Source organism: Cherax quadricarinatus, chromosome 84 (genome assembly GCF_038502225.1).
Source record: "Cherax quadricarinatus isolate ZL_2023a chromosome 84, ASM3850222v1, whole genome shotgun sequence".
Taxonomy (NCBI): domain Eukaryota; kingdom Metazoa; phylum Arthropoda; class Malacostraca; order Decapoda; family Parastacidae; genus Cherax; species Cherax quadricarinatus.
In genome coordinates, this window is record NC_091375.1 from 10,918,466 (window position 1) to 10,937,295 (window position 18,830).

At 39.8% G+C, this 18,830-nt stretch overlaps 2 protein-coding genes across 6 annotated transcripts in view; one reads left to right on the forward strand and one right to left on the reverse strand.

Moving 5' to 3' along the window:
- Tmlh (Trimethyllysine hydroxylase) overlaps positions 1-4,510 on the forward strand; it is a 38,677-nt gene extending 34,167 nt beyond the window's left edge. Inside the window, exons 9-10 of the mRNA XM_053799554.2 lie at positions 2,490-2,623; positions 4,371-4,510. Of these exons, the coding sequence (XP_053655529.1) occupies positions 2,490-2,623; positions 4,371-4,510 (274 nt within the window). The remainder of the gene's footprint in view (positions 1-2,489; positions 2,624-4,370) is intronic.
- ave (Protein aveugle) overlaps positions 1-18,830 on the reverse strand; it is a 29,889-nt gene that overhangs the window by 1,498 nt on the left and 9,561 nt on the right. For 2 of the 5 annotated variants that reach the window (XM_070103060.1, XM_070103062.1), the window contains exons 3-6: positions 18,609-18,658; positions 10,676-10,789; positions 5,317-7,397; positions 4,236-4,922 (exon numbers count right to left, since the gene is read on the reverse strand). In XM_070103060.1, the coding sequence (XP_069959161.1) occupies positions 7,227-7,397; positions 10,676-10,789; positions 18,609-18,658 (335 nt within the window). In that variant the 3' untranslated portion in view covers positions 4,236-4,922; positions 5,317-7,226. Of the gene's footprint in view, positions 1-2,617; positions 4,213-4,235; positions 4,923-5,316; positions 7,398-10,675; positions 10,790-18,608; positions 18,659-18,830 lie in introns of those variants that run through there. The other 3 variants (XM_070103064.1, XM_070103063.1, XM_070103065.1) reach the window with 3 other exon arrangements.

Genomic DNA, 18,830 nt, shown 5'->3' on the forward strand with positions numbered 1-18,830 from the left:
CGTATTCGTGTATGTGTGTGAAATTTTGTTTTAAGCTGGGTAAAATGCCTAGTGAAACTCACAGAATGCTTCAGCAAGTGTTTGGTGATGAAGCAATGATTCAGAAATTGTTTTGAATGGCTATCTTGATTCAAAGCAGGACAAACATCAGTTAAGGACGATGAATGCCATGGTCACTCGTCATTGTCAAAAACAGATGCCAGCATTGAAAAAGTAAGGGAAATTTTTCATGAAGATCATCTTCGGAGTATCCAGGATAGACATTGTAAAATGCTGAGGGAATTTCTTATGGGTCGTGTCAAAGCATTTTGACTGAAAATTTGAATATGAGTCAAGTGGCTGTGAAATTTGTACCCCACTCTGACTCGAGACCTTGTTCTAATGACATTCCAGTGTATTTAGAGATGTTATTTAACAAAATTGAGAAAATGTAACTGCTGATTTTGCTGTACATGTTTGATATCTCTACTTATTCCTTTTTTTCCATATACAAGTATTTGCTTCACACCTGTAATATGCTTTAAATATTTAACGAACCACTAGGAATGCATAACACTTTTACCTCATAAATCGCCAGTTTTAGAACCTTCCTAGCAATTTTTTTTATGCCTCTCCTATTTTCTGTGCATATTGATAGTCTTTGTACCTGGGAATTGTTCTCATGCTTAGAGCCCATTCAAACAGCACCTCTGGCAAGACAGTGATGGAATAAGTGATGAAAGTGTTTCTTCTTTTTTTGGGACACCCTGCCTTGGTGGGAAACAGTCGATGTGTTAAAAAAAAAAAAGTTCAGATAGACTACTTGGATGTAATTAAATTTTTTCTAGATTTAGGTCTAAAAATTTACCTTTTTGTTTTTTTCTACGTAGAAGTCATTTACTGTAAGGTTTATTTGGTTAATGAATAAGATACATGTGCAACACCTGGTTATCTAATGAGAAACATTTCGCCTGTGCAATAAGCTTTATCAAACTAATAGAGGCACGAGGACAGAGATCTTTATATTAGTCAGTGGAAGAAGTGAAGAGGTGCAGTGGTTGAAGACATTGTCACATGTAGGTTGGATCCACTAGTGGAAGTTGGTCAAACAAATAAGATGAACCAAAGATTTAGCAATGTAGTGGACCCACCTTAATTCCTTTGTGGGCATGACTTCCACTAGTGGGGCATTCCCACATGTGATGATGTATTCCCCCAGTACCCATATAAAAGTCTCTGCCCTCATCCTTCTGTATTAAAGTAATAAGGTTTGCTGCACAGGCAAAACATTTAATAAAAATACATGGATGTTTCATGTATCTCAGTGTGTTAGTACAGTATTATACTTTTGATCAAATAATTTATCATAATAATAATAGGTTTGGGATATTGGCAGTTTGGAGGGATATGTTGTGTATCTTTATACGTATATGCTTCTAAACTGTTGTATTCTGAGCACCTCTGCAAAAACAGTGATAATGTGTGAGTGTGGTGAAAGTGTTGAATGACGATGAAAGTATTTTCTTTTTGGGGATTTTCTTTCTTTTTTGGGTCACCCTGCCTCGTTGGGAGACGGCCGACTTGTTGAAAAAAAAAAAAAATCATGTATGTAGAATGGTTTCCATATACAGTAGTGTGTTGTGGTGTCAGTTATTACACTTGTGGAAAGCACTTAACCCATGAGTCATCAGCAGTCTAGCAGAGGGAATGGAAGAAGGGGACAGGTGGGGGGTGGGAAGTGGTGTGGGTGTTTAGGGAAGAACATGGGCTGAAAGGATGATAGTTACAATTGTTGATGGAACACAGTATTAGGAAATCAGTGAGAGTCTACAGCAAAGGTGCCAAATAGTAGTTTGAATTGTCACTTAACATAGTTGCTTTCCAAATAATACAGTTGACACGTGTTCACCTCAAAATGCATATACATTCATGTAAAGTGCTAAATTTGTAAGGATTCAGTGCTGTGTGGCAAAGATAAGAGGGATAGTAGAGGGGAGGAGGTGGTGGTAAGGAAAACATCAGCAGGAAGGATGAGGGAAAGTGGTGGTGGTAAGGAAAACATCAGCAGGAAGAATGAGGGAAAGAGGTGGTGGTAAGGAAAACATCAGCAGGAAGGATGAGGGAAAGAGGTGGTGGTAAGGAAAACATCAGCAGGAAGAATGAGGGAAAGAGGTGGTGGTAAGGAAAACATCAGCAGGAAGGATGAGGGAAAGAGGTGGTGGTAAAGAAAACATCAGCAGGAAGGATGAGGGAAAGAGGTGGTGGTAAGGAAAACATCAGCAGGAAGGATGAGGGAAAGAGGTGGTGGTAAGGAAAACAGCAGAAAGGATGTCAAATACATATTGAGTACTCTGCCTTCATTTATTATCTTAAATTGACATTAAGTTTACCAAAATTTCTGTAAAATGGGAATTGTGCAACTTGGCCACTCATTTTTATTTTCCTATTTATGAATGGTTAGATATTTTTAATAAATAAAACATGGAGTAAATTAATTGTTGTTGTTACAGGTACAACATATATGATCGTGCTCCTCTGTCGTCACTACCCATGAAGAAGATACAAGAATTCTACTTGCATTTTAACAATCTCACTAGGATCGTTAGGAACCCTAAGAATGAATATTGGCTAAAATTGGAACCAGGTAATGGTTGGTTAAAGAAATGTATATTTTAAATACAGCCTCTCCTCACTTAGCGACATACTCGTTTATCGATGACTCAGACTTACGACAGGCTCTCTGACCAGTATGCATACCTAAATAACATATATTAAGAGCTGATTTTCTCTTATTCTGTTTATTACAATATACAGTACTCTACTATATAAAAATATACTAAGTGTTATAAATAGTGCAAAGGTGACATTGAAACAATATAAAAGATGGTTGACACAAACTCACTACCATTATAGTATGCTCCTTGCTTAGCGATCAGTTCGTTTGCCAATGTGGTCTTAGGAACGGAACTCCGTCGTTAAGTGAGGAGAGGCTGTTCACAGTAATTAACTTATTCAATTTGATATAATACAGGAGGGCCCTGCTTTACAGCACTTCACTTATGACGTTTCGCTAATGCAGTGGTTTTCAATTCTACCCATTTTTTATTTGCTCAGACTTCCTACAATAAATATATTCAGTACTCACTATAAACTAAAGATGAAAATATTTTAAAGTAAGTTATATGTGTACTGTATATGCATTCTTTAGGCCTAGCTCTATTGCTCACTTAATATTTGATATTGTAAACATGTTATCATGCTTTTATATACTACATTTGAAAGCGAAAAAAGGTTATGTTTCACTTTACAACATTTTTTGCTCTACAGCAGTAGCCCAGAACCTAACATGCTGTATAAGCGGGGCCCTCCTGTAATAAGTTTATGTGTACATATACGTAGTTTTTACAAAAATTGGATGGCATCTGATAGTGCATATGGAAGATCCCTGGTTAACTTGCTATATGACTTTAAGGGTCTTTGAAATATAGTTTCATAGTACCTTTGAGGTACAATGATATACTTTTGAGGTACTATGATATACCTTTGAGGTAGTATGACATACCTTTGAGTTCCAAGAGTTCTTTGACTCCTGGAGCCCGGTAATGGGCCAGGCTTGTACTGTACAATATATGTAATATTCAGCACAAGCTTTAACTCACATTGTTAGAACTACAAATATAAATTTTGTAATGCAGTACTGCACTTGTGAACTTTTTGTTGCTCTTTGATAGGATAAATTTGTGTCATTAATGTACTATTACATTAATGGGGAAGCACTAAACTTATAGGGGTCATACAGTGCCTTGGGAATGAGAGGTAACCAGATTTGATCCAAGGAAGGGGAGCATAGATAAAATTCCTCAAAATACAAACCCTTCACTGGAATTAAGGTATCCCACTTGGAGTATTATTATTATTGTTGTTGCAGGCTGTTCATAGGTGTGGGAAATGACCCAGGAATATAGAACCTTTAAGAAGTCTAAGAACTATTCATAGTAGTTATACTATTCTAGGTACGACTGCTGTATGACCCTTGAAGGTTTAGCTCTTCTTTATGATAATTCTAGGCATGTAGTGTTGAACCTGTAGGAGTCCTACTGCACCTGGTGAATATTTGGTAATCATGTTTAATACAAGAAGGGAGAGTACCTCCAATTCCTCATACCAAAATACTTTCAGCAAGAAGGCATACTAAGGAGGTTCAGGGTGGGGTGAAGTACAAAGTAGTGCTTGCTGAAATGTAATTGAAAGATTAATTTAATTTTAAACTTTATTGAAAGAATAAGACATTGATTCTTAGCAAAATATTAAATAAATTGTCATGCATAACTATTGGCTAAATTAGAGACATTTTTTCTGAAATTTACAAAGCATATTTTTCTTATATACAGGGACAGTGCTACTTTCTGACAACTGGCGATTGATGCATGGTCGTAGTAACTTCAGTGGCATGAGAGCTATGACTGGTTGCTACCTGGATAATGAAGAGTTTACCAGTAAAGCCCGAAGTCTAAACATACAGTTAGATTAGAGCTCAACGTAAATGAGTTGCTTTGGTTATATCATTATATTCATGACAAAAGTGCTAAAGCTATTAGTCATAGAGTGCCTGAGGAAATGGAAGGCTATTGGGTTCAGTCCAAGGAAAGGTAAGGTGGGTCTAATTCTTTGGATCAAGTGCCCATTTCTGCTATCATGGCACCTTCCTTGAAGGGCCAAAAGTGAGATCACAGTCTAGCATTATTATTATTATAATCAAGGGGGAAGCACTAAACAGTCTAGCATTAATTTAATAAAGATTTTTATTCTTACATAAAATGCAACTGCTATATAGTATTTATAAAAAAAATGCTAAACCAGTTTGAGTCCTATAGTGCCTATAAAGTGCAGTAAACAAAAATAGTTGATTGATAATCACAGTGGCAGATAAGTACTGTAGTGAGCTGTCTTGTTATTGAACATCAAAATGGTATACAATACCGACAGGTTGTTAGGTAAGACACACATGCAACAGTTAGACAACTTTATTCCGAAACGTTTCGCCTACACAGTAGGCTTCTTCAGTCGAATACAGAAAGTAGGCAGGAACAGTAGAGATGTGAAGACGATGTAATCAGTCAAGCTTGATCTTCAGATAGTTCCTGACTATGGAACTGAACTTCTCCAGGCCGAGGGACTGACAACCTCAAATTCTACGACTACAAGGGTGATGGACTGATTACATCGTCTTCACATCTCTACTGTTCCTGCCTACTTTCTGTATTCGACTGAAGAAGCCTACTGTGTAGGCGAAACGTTTCGGAATAAAGTTGTCTAACTGTTGCATGTGTGTCTTACCTGTCTTGTTATTAGTGATATTCACCAAGCTGGTCTTTTTTGTTTACTAATATTAAGCAAAGCCATCTTGCAGAATACATAAGGAATAATGTTCAAGTACAGTTAAACAGTTACATTAATAAAGTGTGAACCAGTTGTTTCACTGTTAGATATGCTTGTGTCTTTTAAGTATTTTTTAATCTGAATTCATTATCTCATTACAGTTTTTAGATAAAGAGAAACTGCACAAGAATAGAATAATTTTGATAAATATAAAGGTCCCACTTTTAGTATGGACTCTCTCAGAATTCTCCCAATCTTGTGCAGCCTCTCTTAATCTAGAAAACATAATCAGAGAATGCATTTAGCTAAAAAAAAAAAAACTTAGAAGACACAATCATATCTAGCACTGAAATAACTAGCTCACACTATTAATGTAACTGTTTAACCAAACTTGAACACTATTCCCCATGTAGTCTGCAAGAGGACTGCTTTATATTAATAATAAAAAAAAATTAGCTTGGTGATTATCTTTAAAAACAAGACAACTCAGTACAGAATATCTGCCCCTATGATTGTAAACAAGAATTTTTTTTGTTAAATATATATATACTGTAATTTTAGGCACTGTGTAACTTTTTCATATAAATTAAACCACAAGTACATTTGGGAAGTCAGGTGCTCAGCATGTGAGAGAGCTGAGGTGTCAGGTGTTGAATAGAGAAACACTGCAGCAGGTCTACTGGCCCATGTGAGGTTTGTTTCTCTGTTCTAATATGTAAGCTATGGGTGTGGATAAAGCAAACATACCACTATTTTAATTGTTTTAGCGAGTTTAATGGGCACTTATTCAAGGTATCTGTTTTATCTTGTCAGTTTCATAGTGTTGGTCTATTGCCCACCATTCCCATCTCATGGTGTGGGGACAGAGCAACACTTTTATTAAAAATTAGACAAAAACCAGATGCCTTAAATAATCATCTATTAAACTCGCTAATACAAATACTCAAAATAGCAGAATGCTTGCTTTAGGCACATCCACACCCCACATTAGAACAAAAAAAACAATCCTTGGGAGGGCCAGTAGTCCTGCTGCAGTGGTTCTCTACTCAATAGATGACATTTCAAACCTCACACAGCATGTGACATCCTTAACATACTATACAAGTTGTGACTGTCTGTCATGTTTTATGTATATGATAAGAGCAACCTGTGTTGAAACACTACAATAATGACTCCATTGCAGTGTCTTACCATACTGTTGATGTTTTACCATTTGTCTGCAAACCTTTCATCAATAAAGATACCAAGGTGTTGTATATGTCTTATTAATATCTAGTCCTGCCAGTTTAACAAGAGTGTAAAAAGATAATGAATTTTTCTTGTCCATTCCCAAGATTTAAGTATAGCAGGCTGTGCTGGTCAATATCCAACTGGAAACAGGGTTGTTAGAGCTTAAATTCAACCATTACCAGATTTTATATTGTAACAGAATAGTTGAACTATCCAATATAAGATTTCAGCTGTGGTATAACGGAACAAGGTGAGAGAGAATGTGTGCGCATATATCTGACACAAGAGTCAGAGCTCCTGGCCCTGCCTCTTCTGTGTATTATATTAGTAAATCACTATACCCATAATGGTTACTTTGTGCCACCTTGGAATAGGAGGTAGAGTTCTATTCTAGGGAGAGGTAGCTCCAATTCCTCTGATCAAGTCCTTCACCAGCATTCCCTCTGAAGGGAGTATATTTGAGATGCACCGGTATATTGGGCTAAGGCTAAGGAGCAATGTAAGATTTCATTTCAGGTACGTTGGGTTTAAATTTCCCGGTAAAAAAATTATTTTACCTACCATTAGTACTGGGGATAATTTTCATAATCTTCATAAGCTCATCTCACAAATTATTGTCCCAAATCTCTTGTGCATCTTTATGATACAATAGCACTCATTTCTATTTCCTTCATCTCTTGGATATCAGCCTTGAGGCGCTGCTTGAGGATCTCTCGCCAAATAGCCTCAACATGTTCTGGGTGTTTGATGCCCATCCTGATGAGCGTCCCCTCACTCATCCGTACTAGTGCCTTACCTGTTATGTCATTCTGTGGAATTAAAACATGAGAATATTTTGAGTGCATTGGTATAGGGTAAAAATAGCTTGGGAGGTAGGAACATAAGACAACGTGAAGTACCATACTATAATTTAACAAACAGGAGTACATTATAATAATTTAATTCATAAGGAAGTACAGTGGAACCCCGCCTTAGGATATTAATTCATTCCTGAAGTCTGTTCGGGTGCCGTTACTGAACGAATTTGTTCCCATAAGGAGTATTGTAAATTAGATTAGTCCGTTTCAGACCCCCAAAAATACACGTACAAAAGTACTTACAAAAATACACTTACATAATTGTTTGAGTTGGGAGCTGATCGTAAGGCAGGGGTCCACTGTACTTAATCTGTATGATACAGTGCCTTGAGGAATGAAAGGTAATCAGCTTTGATTCAAGGAAGGGAGAGGCAGTTCCAAATCCTTGGATCAAAAATTCTTTTGCATCAAGACATTCCTCATAGATTATTATTATTATAATAAAAAAGAAGTGCTAAACCACAAGGGAATTCCTCATAAAGAAACACGGTAGTGGTAGATGACTATATTCATAAAAAGTACAATATTGTGGGTGTCAAACACATGAATATACCTTATAAAAAAGGCAACAGCAATGCAATCTAAATATATATTCTGAGATACATACAAAAATCTCCATGGGGAAGTGCAACAGAATTCTTCCTCCGTAAGCCATGCGTGTCGTAAGAGGCGACTAAAATGCCGGAAGCAAGGGGCTAGTAACCCCTTCTGTATATATTACTAAATTTAAAAGGAGAAAGTTTTGTTTTTCCTTTTGGGCCACCCCACCTCAGTGGGATACGGCTGGTGCGTTGAAAGAAAGAAGACATACAAAAATACACATATGCGTAAGTATACATAGGCACATACAAAAAAATTACATAATTACTACAAAAAGAAACATGCAGACATTTTTTTTTTTTCAACAAGTCGGTCGTCTCCCACCGAGGCAGGGTGACCCAAAAAAGAAAGAAAATCCCCAAAAAGAAAATACTTTCATCATTCAACACTTTCACCACACACACATTATCACTGCTTTTGCAGAGGTGCTCAGAATACTGAGAATTCTGAGCACATGCAGACATATGCACATAAATACATACACACATACTGTATAACACATGAAAGTGCACATATGTACAGAAATTCACAAGCACACACACAGGATAGCAGATGAACAAGGAGGCTTTAGGAAAGGTAGAGGGTGTGTAGACCAGGTGTTTACAGTGAAACATATAAGTGAACAGTATTTAGGTAAGGCTAAAGAGGTCTTTGTGGCATTTATGGATTTGGAAAAGGGTGGATAGGGGGGCAATGTGGCAGATGTTGCAGGTGTATGGTGTAGGAGGTAGGTTACTGAAAGCAGTGAAGTTTTTATGAGGATAGTGAGGCTCAAGTTAGAGTATGTAGGAAAGAGGTTAATTATTTCCCAGTAAAAGTAGGCCTTAGACAAGGATGTGTGATGTCACCGTGGTTGTTTAATATACAGTGGACCCCCGGTTAACGATATTTTTTCACTCCAGAAGTATGTTCAGGTGCCAGAACTGACCGAATTTGTTCCCATAAGGAATATTGTGAAGTAGATTAGTCCATTTCAGACCCCCCAAACATACACGAACAAACACACTTACATAAATACACTTACATAATTGGTCGCATTCGGAGGTGATCGTTATGCGGGGGGTCCACTGTATTTATAGATGGGGTTGTAAGAGAAGTAAATGCGAGGGTCTTGGCAAGAGGCATGGAGTTAAAAGATAAAGAATTAAACATAAAGTGGGAGTTGTCACAGTTGCTCTTTGCTGATGACACTGTGCTCTTGGGAGATTCTGAAGAGAAGTTGCAGAGATTGGTGGATGAATTTGGTAGGGTGTGCAAAATAAGAAAATTAAAAGTGAATACAGGAAAGAGTAAGGTTATGAGGATAACCAAAAGATTAGGTGATGAAAGAGTGGATATCAGATTGGAGGGAGAGAGTATGGAGGAGGTGAATGTATTCAAATATTTGGGAGTGGACGTGTCAGCGGATGGGTCTATGAAAGATGAGGTGAATCATAGAATTGATGAGGGGAAAAGGGTGAGTGGTGCACTTAGGAGTCTGTGGAGACAAAGAACTTTGTCCTTGGAGGCAAAGAGGGGAATGTATGAGAGTATAGTTTTACCAACGCTCTTATATGGGTGTGAAGCATGGGTGATGAATGTTGCAGCGAAGAGAAGGCTGGAGGCAGTGGAGATGTCATGTCTGAGGGCAATGTGTGGTGTGAATATAATGCAGAGAATTCGTAGTTTGGAAGTTAGGAGGAGGTGCGGGATTACCAAAACTGTTGTCCAGAGGGCTGAGGAAGGGTTGTTGAGGTGGTTCGGACATGTAGAGAGAATGGAGCGAAACAGAGTGACTTCAAGAGTGTATCAGTCTGTAGTGGAAGGAAGGTGGGGTAGGGGTCGGCCTAGGAAAGGTTGGAGGGAGGGGGTAAAGGAGGTTTTGTGTGCGAGGGGCTTGGACTTCCAGCAGGCATGCGTGAGCGTGTTTGATAGGAGTGAATGGAGACAAATGGTTTTTAATACTTGACGTGCTGTTGGAGTGTGAGCAAAGTAACATTTATGAAGGGGTTCAGGGAAACCGGCAGGCCGGACTTGAGTCCTGGAGATGGGAAGTACAGTGCCTGCACTCTGAAGGAGGGGTGTTAATGTTGCAGTTTAAAAACTGTATTGTAAAGCACCCTTCTGGCAAGAGAGTGATGGAGTGAATGATGGTGAAAGTTTTTCTTTTTCGGGCCACCCTGCCTTGGTGGGAATCGGCCAGTGTGATAATAATAATAAAAAAAAAACACACAGGTATACATTTTTTATATTGAAATTTGATGACCACCCAATATTTTTATTTTTTTTGTGGATGTCTTGTGACAGAAAAGGCTGGGATTATGGAATATGGGGATACCTTTCTTGAATCATGCACTGACCAAAATGCATGTAATTCTTTGGGTTTATCTTTAATATTATGTGTAATCTTATATTATTACATTTGTCATGAATAATTTAGGATAGGCAATTTACTAGGGCAGTGTCAAAGTATCAATATCTGTATAGGTATTAGTTAATTCTGATGGGATTTGTATACAACTGAGTATCGGTGGGTACTAGCCACTTTATGGTAGCAGTATGAGTACCAGTACTGATGGGCATTGACTAATTTTGATGGCATCAACATCGGCAACAAAACTGGTATTGTTCCATCCCTACAATTTACATACCATAATGAGCAGGTGAGAATACAGCTGGAAGTATTCACTACAGTGACGCTTGAACCACTTCTGTACATCAGCTGTCGTCCATAAATAACAAGGTTTTGGACGTGTCAACTTTCCCTGCAAAATAAATAAAACAACACAATAGTGATGTACAGTTTATCATTGAAATACTGAGACTAAATAATAACTTATTTCCCAAACAAGAAGAGATGACTAGAGGTAACCACAGATTCAACTGTTTATAATAAGGAATTAGTCCTTGAATATGGCCACCTGTAATTGAAGGAAGTCTTGATCTGAGCAACTGGAAGTGCTTTAGTATCTATTTTTCCCTGGAATGGTCCTCAATACTCCCTACAAGAAACAAAATAAAAAGTGCATAATTTTTGCAAGCTTAGTCTCATTAAGACTGACTGATTACTTGGATGACTGATTTCACATATACCACTCTCAAAAGCAACTTTAATTTCATAGTCTCATTTAGCTTTTCTTATGCTTTCTTTACCCTCCCTCTTAATGAGAGTATATTTATTCATAAGATGACCCTCCCCTCTTTTGATACACCTATAAATTCCCTTCTTCTACCCTGTAAGATGTCTGAGCCTAATGTTCATCCATTTTGCATCATGAGACACTTGTGCCTCATTTGGGAATATTTGATGGCTACAACTATGGTACTGGTACTCTGTGGTGCCCCCCTTCCCTTGGTGCCCTAAGCATATCCTTTTATTGCTTAATGGTTAGTCTAGGGCTGAGTGTAGTTTAGTGTAATTTTGTCTAGTGTAGTGTAGTTTTGTCTAGTTTAGTGTAGATTTGCCTAGTGTAATATAGTTTTGTCTAGTGTAATTTTGTCTAGTGTAATTTTGTCTAGTGTAATTTTGTCTAGTGTAGTATAGTTTTGTCTAGTGTGGTGTGGTGTATTATGCAGTATAGTGTTATATTATATAGCATAGTCTTGTTTTGTGTAGTCATGTGTATTGTAGTCTTGTAATGTCAGCCTTCAGCTACTCTTGCTGCACCTCCAGCACTGTAACCTTCTGCAGGCCTAGACACACTGCTGGGTGCCAAAATCTGCAATACTACAGAGGGTCCCTTAAGGACCCCCAGAGATGCCCCTGACATGTTCCAGAGTACCACACCAGCAGCTATGTCAGCCTTTCTTGCCTCCAGCTTGCTGTGTGACTAATCCTGATGTCCCCAGGCTTTGAGTCTCCTGTTTCTTCAACAAGTAGACCAACAATACTGCTCCTTCCATCCTGTCCAGGATGATGCCTCACAGCCCCTCCTCCTACCTGCACTTGCCTGAAGTACCCTACACCTGACCACAACGCTATCTCTACCAGCAATATTTTCAAACTAACCCAAGTTCCACAAATTTAGCATCTTCAAAATACACACTGGCTTCAAGCTACTACTCGACCAGAACTCTTACAATATTTCCACCAATCCCACCACATGTCATCAATGACTTTACCAACATCTGGATACCTGAACACTACACCTAAAGTACATGTATATGTACTGCCATTGCAAAATATGTCTACAAACCATTACTGACTGTCCATGAGTCTGACACAACTGACCTCATACATGTCCTTACCACCAAGAGCATCGCTGTGGAAGACATCTACCGCCCCTTCAACTCCAACATCCTCAAAATACACTGTTCTACTCCTCTTCATGCTGTACACCTGAAATGCTTCATTCGTACTGAAACCATTTGCGTCCCTCCTTAAGATAACATGAGATTTTGGGTGAATTTTAACCCAGAGAGTTAACCACCCAAATAACACAAGAAAGTCAATGCATCATCGAAGACTCTCTCTCTTTTTTCCATTGGGGTCCTTCAATCTTGTCCCCACAGGATTCAACCCACACCAGTAGACTAACACCCAAGTACCTACTTACTGCTAAGTGAACAGGGATAGCAAGTGTAAGGAACCATGCCCAATATTTCCACCCGTGCCAGGAACCGAACCACGGACACTCAGTGTGTAAGGCAAGAGCGTTGCCAACCAAGCCACAATGCTTGCAATGCTATAAGTTTGGACACCTCACCAAAACCTGTACATCCCAACAAATATGTTCAAGATGCTCAGCCATTGGCCACTTCTGGATTACATGCAATCTCCCCATCAAGTGCCCCATTTGTGGTAACCACATACACTGGTGTAGCCAACCTTTGCCATCTTTGTAAAGAGTACACTTCCACATTCAAAAAAAGACAAGCCATATTCTCCCCATAAATCTTTTCTCCTCACAAACTCTGCAGTCAGCACAGCCACTGGTAAATTCCACTCCACCCTTCAATGCCTGGGCTTCTCCACTCCCCTGCTTCCCCTCCCCCACCACCAATCCTTTTTCCACCACCAAACCATATCTATCCAGCAGCTCCAGTTAACAGATTCCCCTTCCCCCCCCCCCAACACACTCTACTGACTACAAAACTTCTGCCTCATCACCAATGCTGTACAAGTTGAAATGGCAATAGCCAAAGGTTTCCATAACGACTTCACTCAAACTTTATGCTCACTGCAGACAATCTTCCTAATCTCATTTCACATTCCTGCCTTCCTTCCACCCCTTCCATACCAAACTTACTCCTCACCCCCTTCCACCACTTCTACCCCCACCCTCCCCCACACACTCATCTTCGACAACCCCGTCTTCCTCTAATACCACTCTTTACTTCACAATCGCTATACCTACCACTTTTGCCACAATCCCCTCTACCATAACATCAACTCTGGTTCACATTCACCACTACCCCTAATACCTCCACTCCATCCACAACCTCCAGAACCCCAGTCACCACCTTCACCTCATGCTTCTCATCATTTAACCCTTTCAGGGTTTCGGCCATATAGTACGGCTTACGCACCAGGGTTTTTGACGTACTAGTACGCCTAAATTCAAGCGCCCTCAAATCTAGTGAGAGAAAGCTGGTAGGCCTACATATGAAAGAATGGGTCTATGTGGTGAGTGTGCGCAGTATAAAAAAAAATCCTGCAGCACACAGTGCGTAATGAGAAAAAAAAAAACTTTGACCGTGTTTTTGGATTAAAACAGCGACTTTGCACTGTATTTTCGTATGGTATTTATTGTTGTATTCTAGTTTTCCTGGTCTCATTCTATAGAATGGAAATCATATTACAGAAACTGAGATGATTTTGATTGATTTTACAATGAAAAGTACCGTGAAATTGAGCTCAAAGTAGCAGAAATGTTCGATTTTTATCAAAGTTCAAAAGTAAACAAATCATGCTAAGTGTCCAATACACGTCAACTGGTGAGTCTAATATTCTTTCACAAGTGTGCCGATGTTATTTATACCATTTTTTACACTAATGCAGTAGTCTGCATAACAGTAAATCTTCTATTTTTTGTGAGAATAAAAATTCAAAGTGGAAAGCAAAAGAATGTAAGAGGGGCATTGGGACGTGACTAATGAACAGAGGAAATGTCATTTTAGGGCCAGGAATGTCTTTCTTGTTTATTCTGGACCCTATTTGGAAATTGGCATCTTTTGAAATTTGTGTGAAGTTGGCAAAATTGCTAAATTCTGACCACTGTATTGGATAGTTGAAATCGGTAAATGGGTGGTTTCTTGCACTCATTCGATAGAAAAAATGGAGTTCTAGCGAAATATTCATGATTTTTGTTGACTTGTACAGTGGAATTGGCCGAAAATTGGGCTCAAAGTGGGCAAAATCGCCGATGCGTAAACATCGTCGAGACCGCTAACTTCGCGAGAGCATAATTCCATAACTTTTCCATCAAATTTCATACTTTTGGTGTCATTATGATCAGGAAACTATTCTCTATTTTTTCATAAGAAAAAATCATTTTTTTTTAAATTTGGGCGACCCTGAGAACAAGTCTCTGAGAGGGCCTGTCGACCCTGAAAGGGTTAAACAAAAACCTCTTAGCCGTAAAGCAGCTTCAACTTTTGACAGACAGGCAGACCAAAGAACACAACAAACTTGCACTAATCCAGCCCAGATCTTCCTCTGCCTCACCATCCAGGAAACGAGTCCGTGACTACACATACAAGACACTATCAAAACATTCCTGGATTGCCATGAAGCATTTCTAAATCTTTCCTAATGGCATCTAGTGTGGCCTGCAATTCTGCTTGAATCTCCTCCATGTTAAAACACCACTCCTTGAGTACTATTTTTATTTTAGTGAAGAGAAAGAAGACACAGGGGGCTAGATCTGGGGAGTAGGGAGGGTGGGGGACGATCACCATGTTGTTTTTAGCCAGAAAATGATGCTCTTTCTAGTCTTGAGTAGCAAGTGGGGCACAAATTTTGCAGCCACTCACATATTTAAATTGTGTCAAAATATTTTGATACTGTTCCTCCCCTACCCCATTTTTATATAAGCATTAGGATTTTGAATTACTCTTCGAGGCTTGCTGCAATTGTGACACTTTATAATGCCTCCATCCCTCAAGGTAAGGGTTTCTTGATTCAAGGAATTGGACATGACAATCCCTTCCTTGGAACAAACCAGATTGTCTTCCATTTCCCAAGATGCTGTATGACTTCTATGGGTTTAGTCCTTCTCTACATACATAATATTGTAATAATTCCATCCTTGTAGATAATACTGTAATAACTATGTGATAATTCCTAATGTGAACATGGATGATAATGAGTTATCAATGGCCAGTGGTGTTGAAGAGGACAGTTTATGTCAACCCACACCAAAAGAAATGATGAAAATTAAAATAGCTAAGTAGGAGTGGTTTAGGCTAACTACATCCTTCATAAGTGCGATAAGGCACCTAAACTACTGGGAACAGTTGAAGGTCCTTGATCTGTATTCCGTTGAATGCAGGCGAGAGAGATACATGATAATATACACTTGGAAGGTCCTGGAATGATTGGTACCAAACTTGAAAAATCACTCCATGTGAAAGCAAAAGGCTCGGCAGGAGATGCAACATTCCCCCAATGAAAAGCAGGGGTGCCACGGGTACACTGAGAGACAACACAGTAAGTGTCTGGGGCCCAAGACTGTTCAATTGACTCCCAGCAAACATAAGGGGGATTAGCAATAGACCCCTGGCTGTCCTCAAGAAGGCACTGGACAGGCACCTAAAGTCGGTACCTGACCAACCAGGCTGTGGGTCATACGTCAGCTTGCGTGCAGCCAGCAGTAACAGCCTGGTTGATCAGACCCTGATCCAGCATGAGGCCTGGTCTCAGACCGGGCCACAGGGGCATTGACCCCCGAAACCCTCTCCAGGTAAACTCCAGGTAAACCCATCTGCCAACAAGTCCACTCCCAAATAGTACATACAGTGGTACCTTGAGATACTAGCTTAATTCGTTCCAGAAGGCTGTTCAAGTACCAATACCGAACGAATTTGTTCCCATTTGTTGGCCACAAAATAGAGCGAAACACCAACGTCAAAGACCTGGGAGTGATCATGTCGGAGGATCTCACCTTCAAGGACCATAACATTGTATCAATCGCATCTGCTAGAAAAATGACAGGATGGATAATGAGAACCTTCAAAACTAGGGAGGCCAAGCCCATGATGACACTCCTCAGGTCACTTGTTCTATCTAGGCTGGAATATTGCTGCACACTAACAGCACCTTTCAAGGCAGGTGAAATTGCCGACCTAGAAAATGTACAGAGAACTTTCACGGCGCGCATAACGGAGATAAAACACCTCAATTACTGGGAGCGCTTGAGGTTCCTAAACCTGTATTCCCTGGAACGCAGGAGGGAGAGATACATGATTATATACACCTGGAAAATCCTAGAGGGACTAGTACCGAACTTGCACACGAAAATCACTCACTACGAAAGCAAAAGACTTGGCAGACGATGCACCATCCCCCCAATGAAAAGTAGGGGTGTCACTAGCACGTTAAGAGACCATACAATAAGTGTCAGGGGCCCGAGACTGTTCAACTGCCTCCCAGCACACATAAGGGGGATTACCAACAGACCCCTGGCAGTCTTCAAGCTGGCACTGGACAAGCACCTAAAGTCAGTTCCTGATCAGCCGGGCTGTGGCTCGTACGTTGGTTTGCGTGCAGCCAGCAGCAACAGCCTGGTTGATCAGGCTCTGATCCACCAGGAGGCCTGGTCACAGACCGGGCCACAGGGGCATTGACCCCCGAAACCCTCTCCAGGTAAACTCCAGGTAAACCCATCTGCCGACAAGTCCACTCCCAAATAGTACATACAGTGGTACCTTGAGATACTAGCTTAATTCGTTCCAGAAGGCTGTTCAAGTACCGATACCGAACGAATTTGTTCCCATTTGTTGGCCACAAAATAGAGCGAAACACCAACGTCAAAGACCTGGGAGTGATCATGTCGGAGGATCTCACCTTCAAGGACCATAACATTGTATCAATCGCATCTGCTAGAAAAATGACAGGATGGATAATGAGAACCTTCAAAACTAGGGAGGCCAAGCCCATGATGACACTCCTCAGGTCACTTGTTCTATCTAGGCTGGAATATTGCTGCACACTAACAGCACCTTTCAAGGCAGGTGAAATTGCCGACCTAGAAAATGTACAGAGAACTTTCACGGCGCGCATAACGGAGATAAAACACCTCAATTACTGGGAGCGCTTGAGGTTCCTAAACCTGTATTCCCTGGAACGCAGGAGGGAGAGATACATGATTATATACACCTGGAAAATCCTAGAGGGACTAGTACCGAACTTGCACACGAAAATCACTCACTACGAAAGCAAAAGACTTGGCAGACGATGCACCATCCCCCCAATGAAAAGTAGGGGTGTCACTAGCACGTTAAGAGACCATACAATAAGTGTCAGGGGCCCGAGACTGTTCAACTGCCTCCCAGCACACATAAGGGGGATTACCAACAGACCCCTGGCAGTCTTCAAGCTGGCACTGGACAAGCACCTAAAGTCAGTTCCTGATCAGCCGGGCTGTGGCTCGTACGTTGGTTTGCGTGCAGCCAGCAGCAACAGCCTGGTTGATCAGGCTCTGATCCACCAGGAGGCCTGGTCACAGACCGGGCCGCGGGGGCGTTGACCCCCGGAACTCTCTCCAGGTAAACTCCAGGTAATAAGGAATAAGGAAAATTAGATTAATGCGTTTCAGACCCCCAAAAATACACTTACAAAAAAACTTACAAAAGTACACTTACACAACTGTTCGAGTTGGGAGCTGCGTGTAACTCAAGGTACCACTGTATCTGAGTACATTTATTTCCTCCATACTTCCTCCCTCCAATCTTTCATTGCCTACACTTTTTTGTTACTCTCATCTTCCTTTTTTTTATGCTCACTTTTAATTTCTTTCTTTTACATACATTCCATCAGAATTTAATTATTCTTCACAGTATTAGCCATAATCCATATGGGTCTAGTGCTCACCAGAAAACAAAAAAATAATCGTAACTTAAAACTTTGTATAAACTCTATTTCAACAAATTTGAACATTATTAAATTAATGTGCTTTTATAAATATGCCTCAAAAATAATGCTGGTAATAAGAGCTTTGCAATTTTTTTACAAGAATTTAATTCACTTTAAAGATGGGGTGAGGATGTTGCAGTTCAGAGGGTCACTTAAATTTTTTAGAGGTGATGTTTGTGGCCTCCTAGCAAGATATCTATTGAATTAGTAACAGCAAATTTCCTTTTTTTTTTGGGGGGGGGGGGGGAATAAATAATGTCTGACTTGGGCTATCCTAGGTAATTTACACATATGTTACTTATGTATGATAATTTGTGTAACTAGTTATGTGTATCAGTACCTAAATAAACTTACTTACTTACTCTACCTTTGTAGGAGACAGCCGGCACTGTTTAAAAAAAAAATATTTATATTACAGATATATAGGTGCTGTATTTTGTAAAACTAATTTTTAATCCTGTGTACCTGATTTGTGGATGGTATTATTTGCTGATTTCATTAAAACTTACCTTAGGCCTGGGAGGTTGGGAACCATCTCCTGTAAAATCGTTCTTGTTATCTGCAATGAAAATTGTAGTGAACATTAATATCTGATTTAGCAATTTGTTGCTGAGAAGTATTTACACATGACTAGGCCATCCTACTGGTTTTAATTAACTTGCTAATAAGATCACATATAAGAGGCATATACAGCAGAGTCAAGTCTTGAATAGCATGATAGTTACACTTTT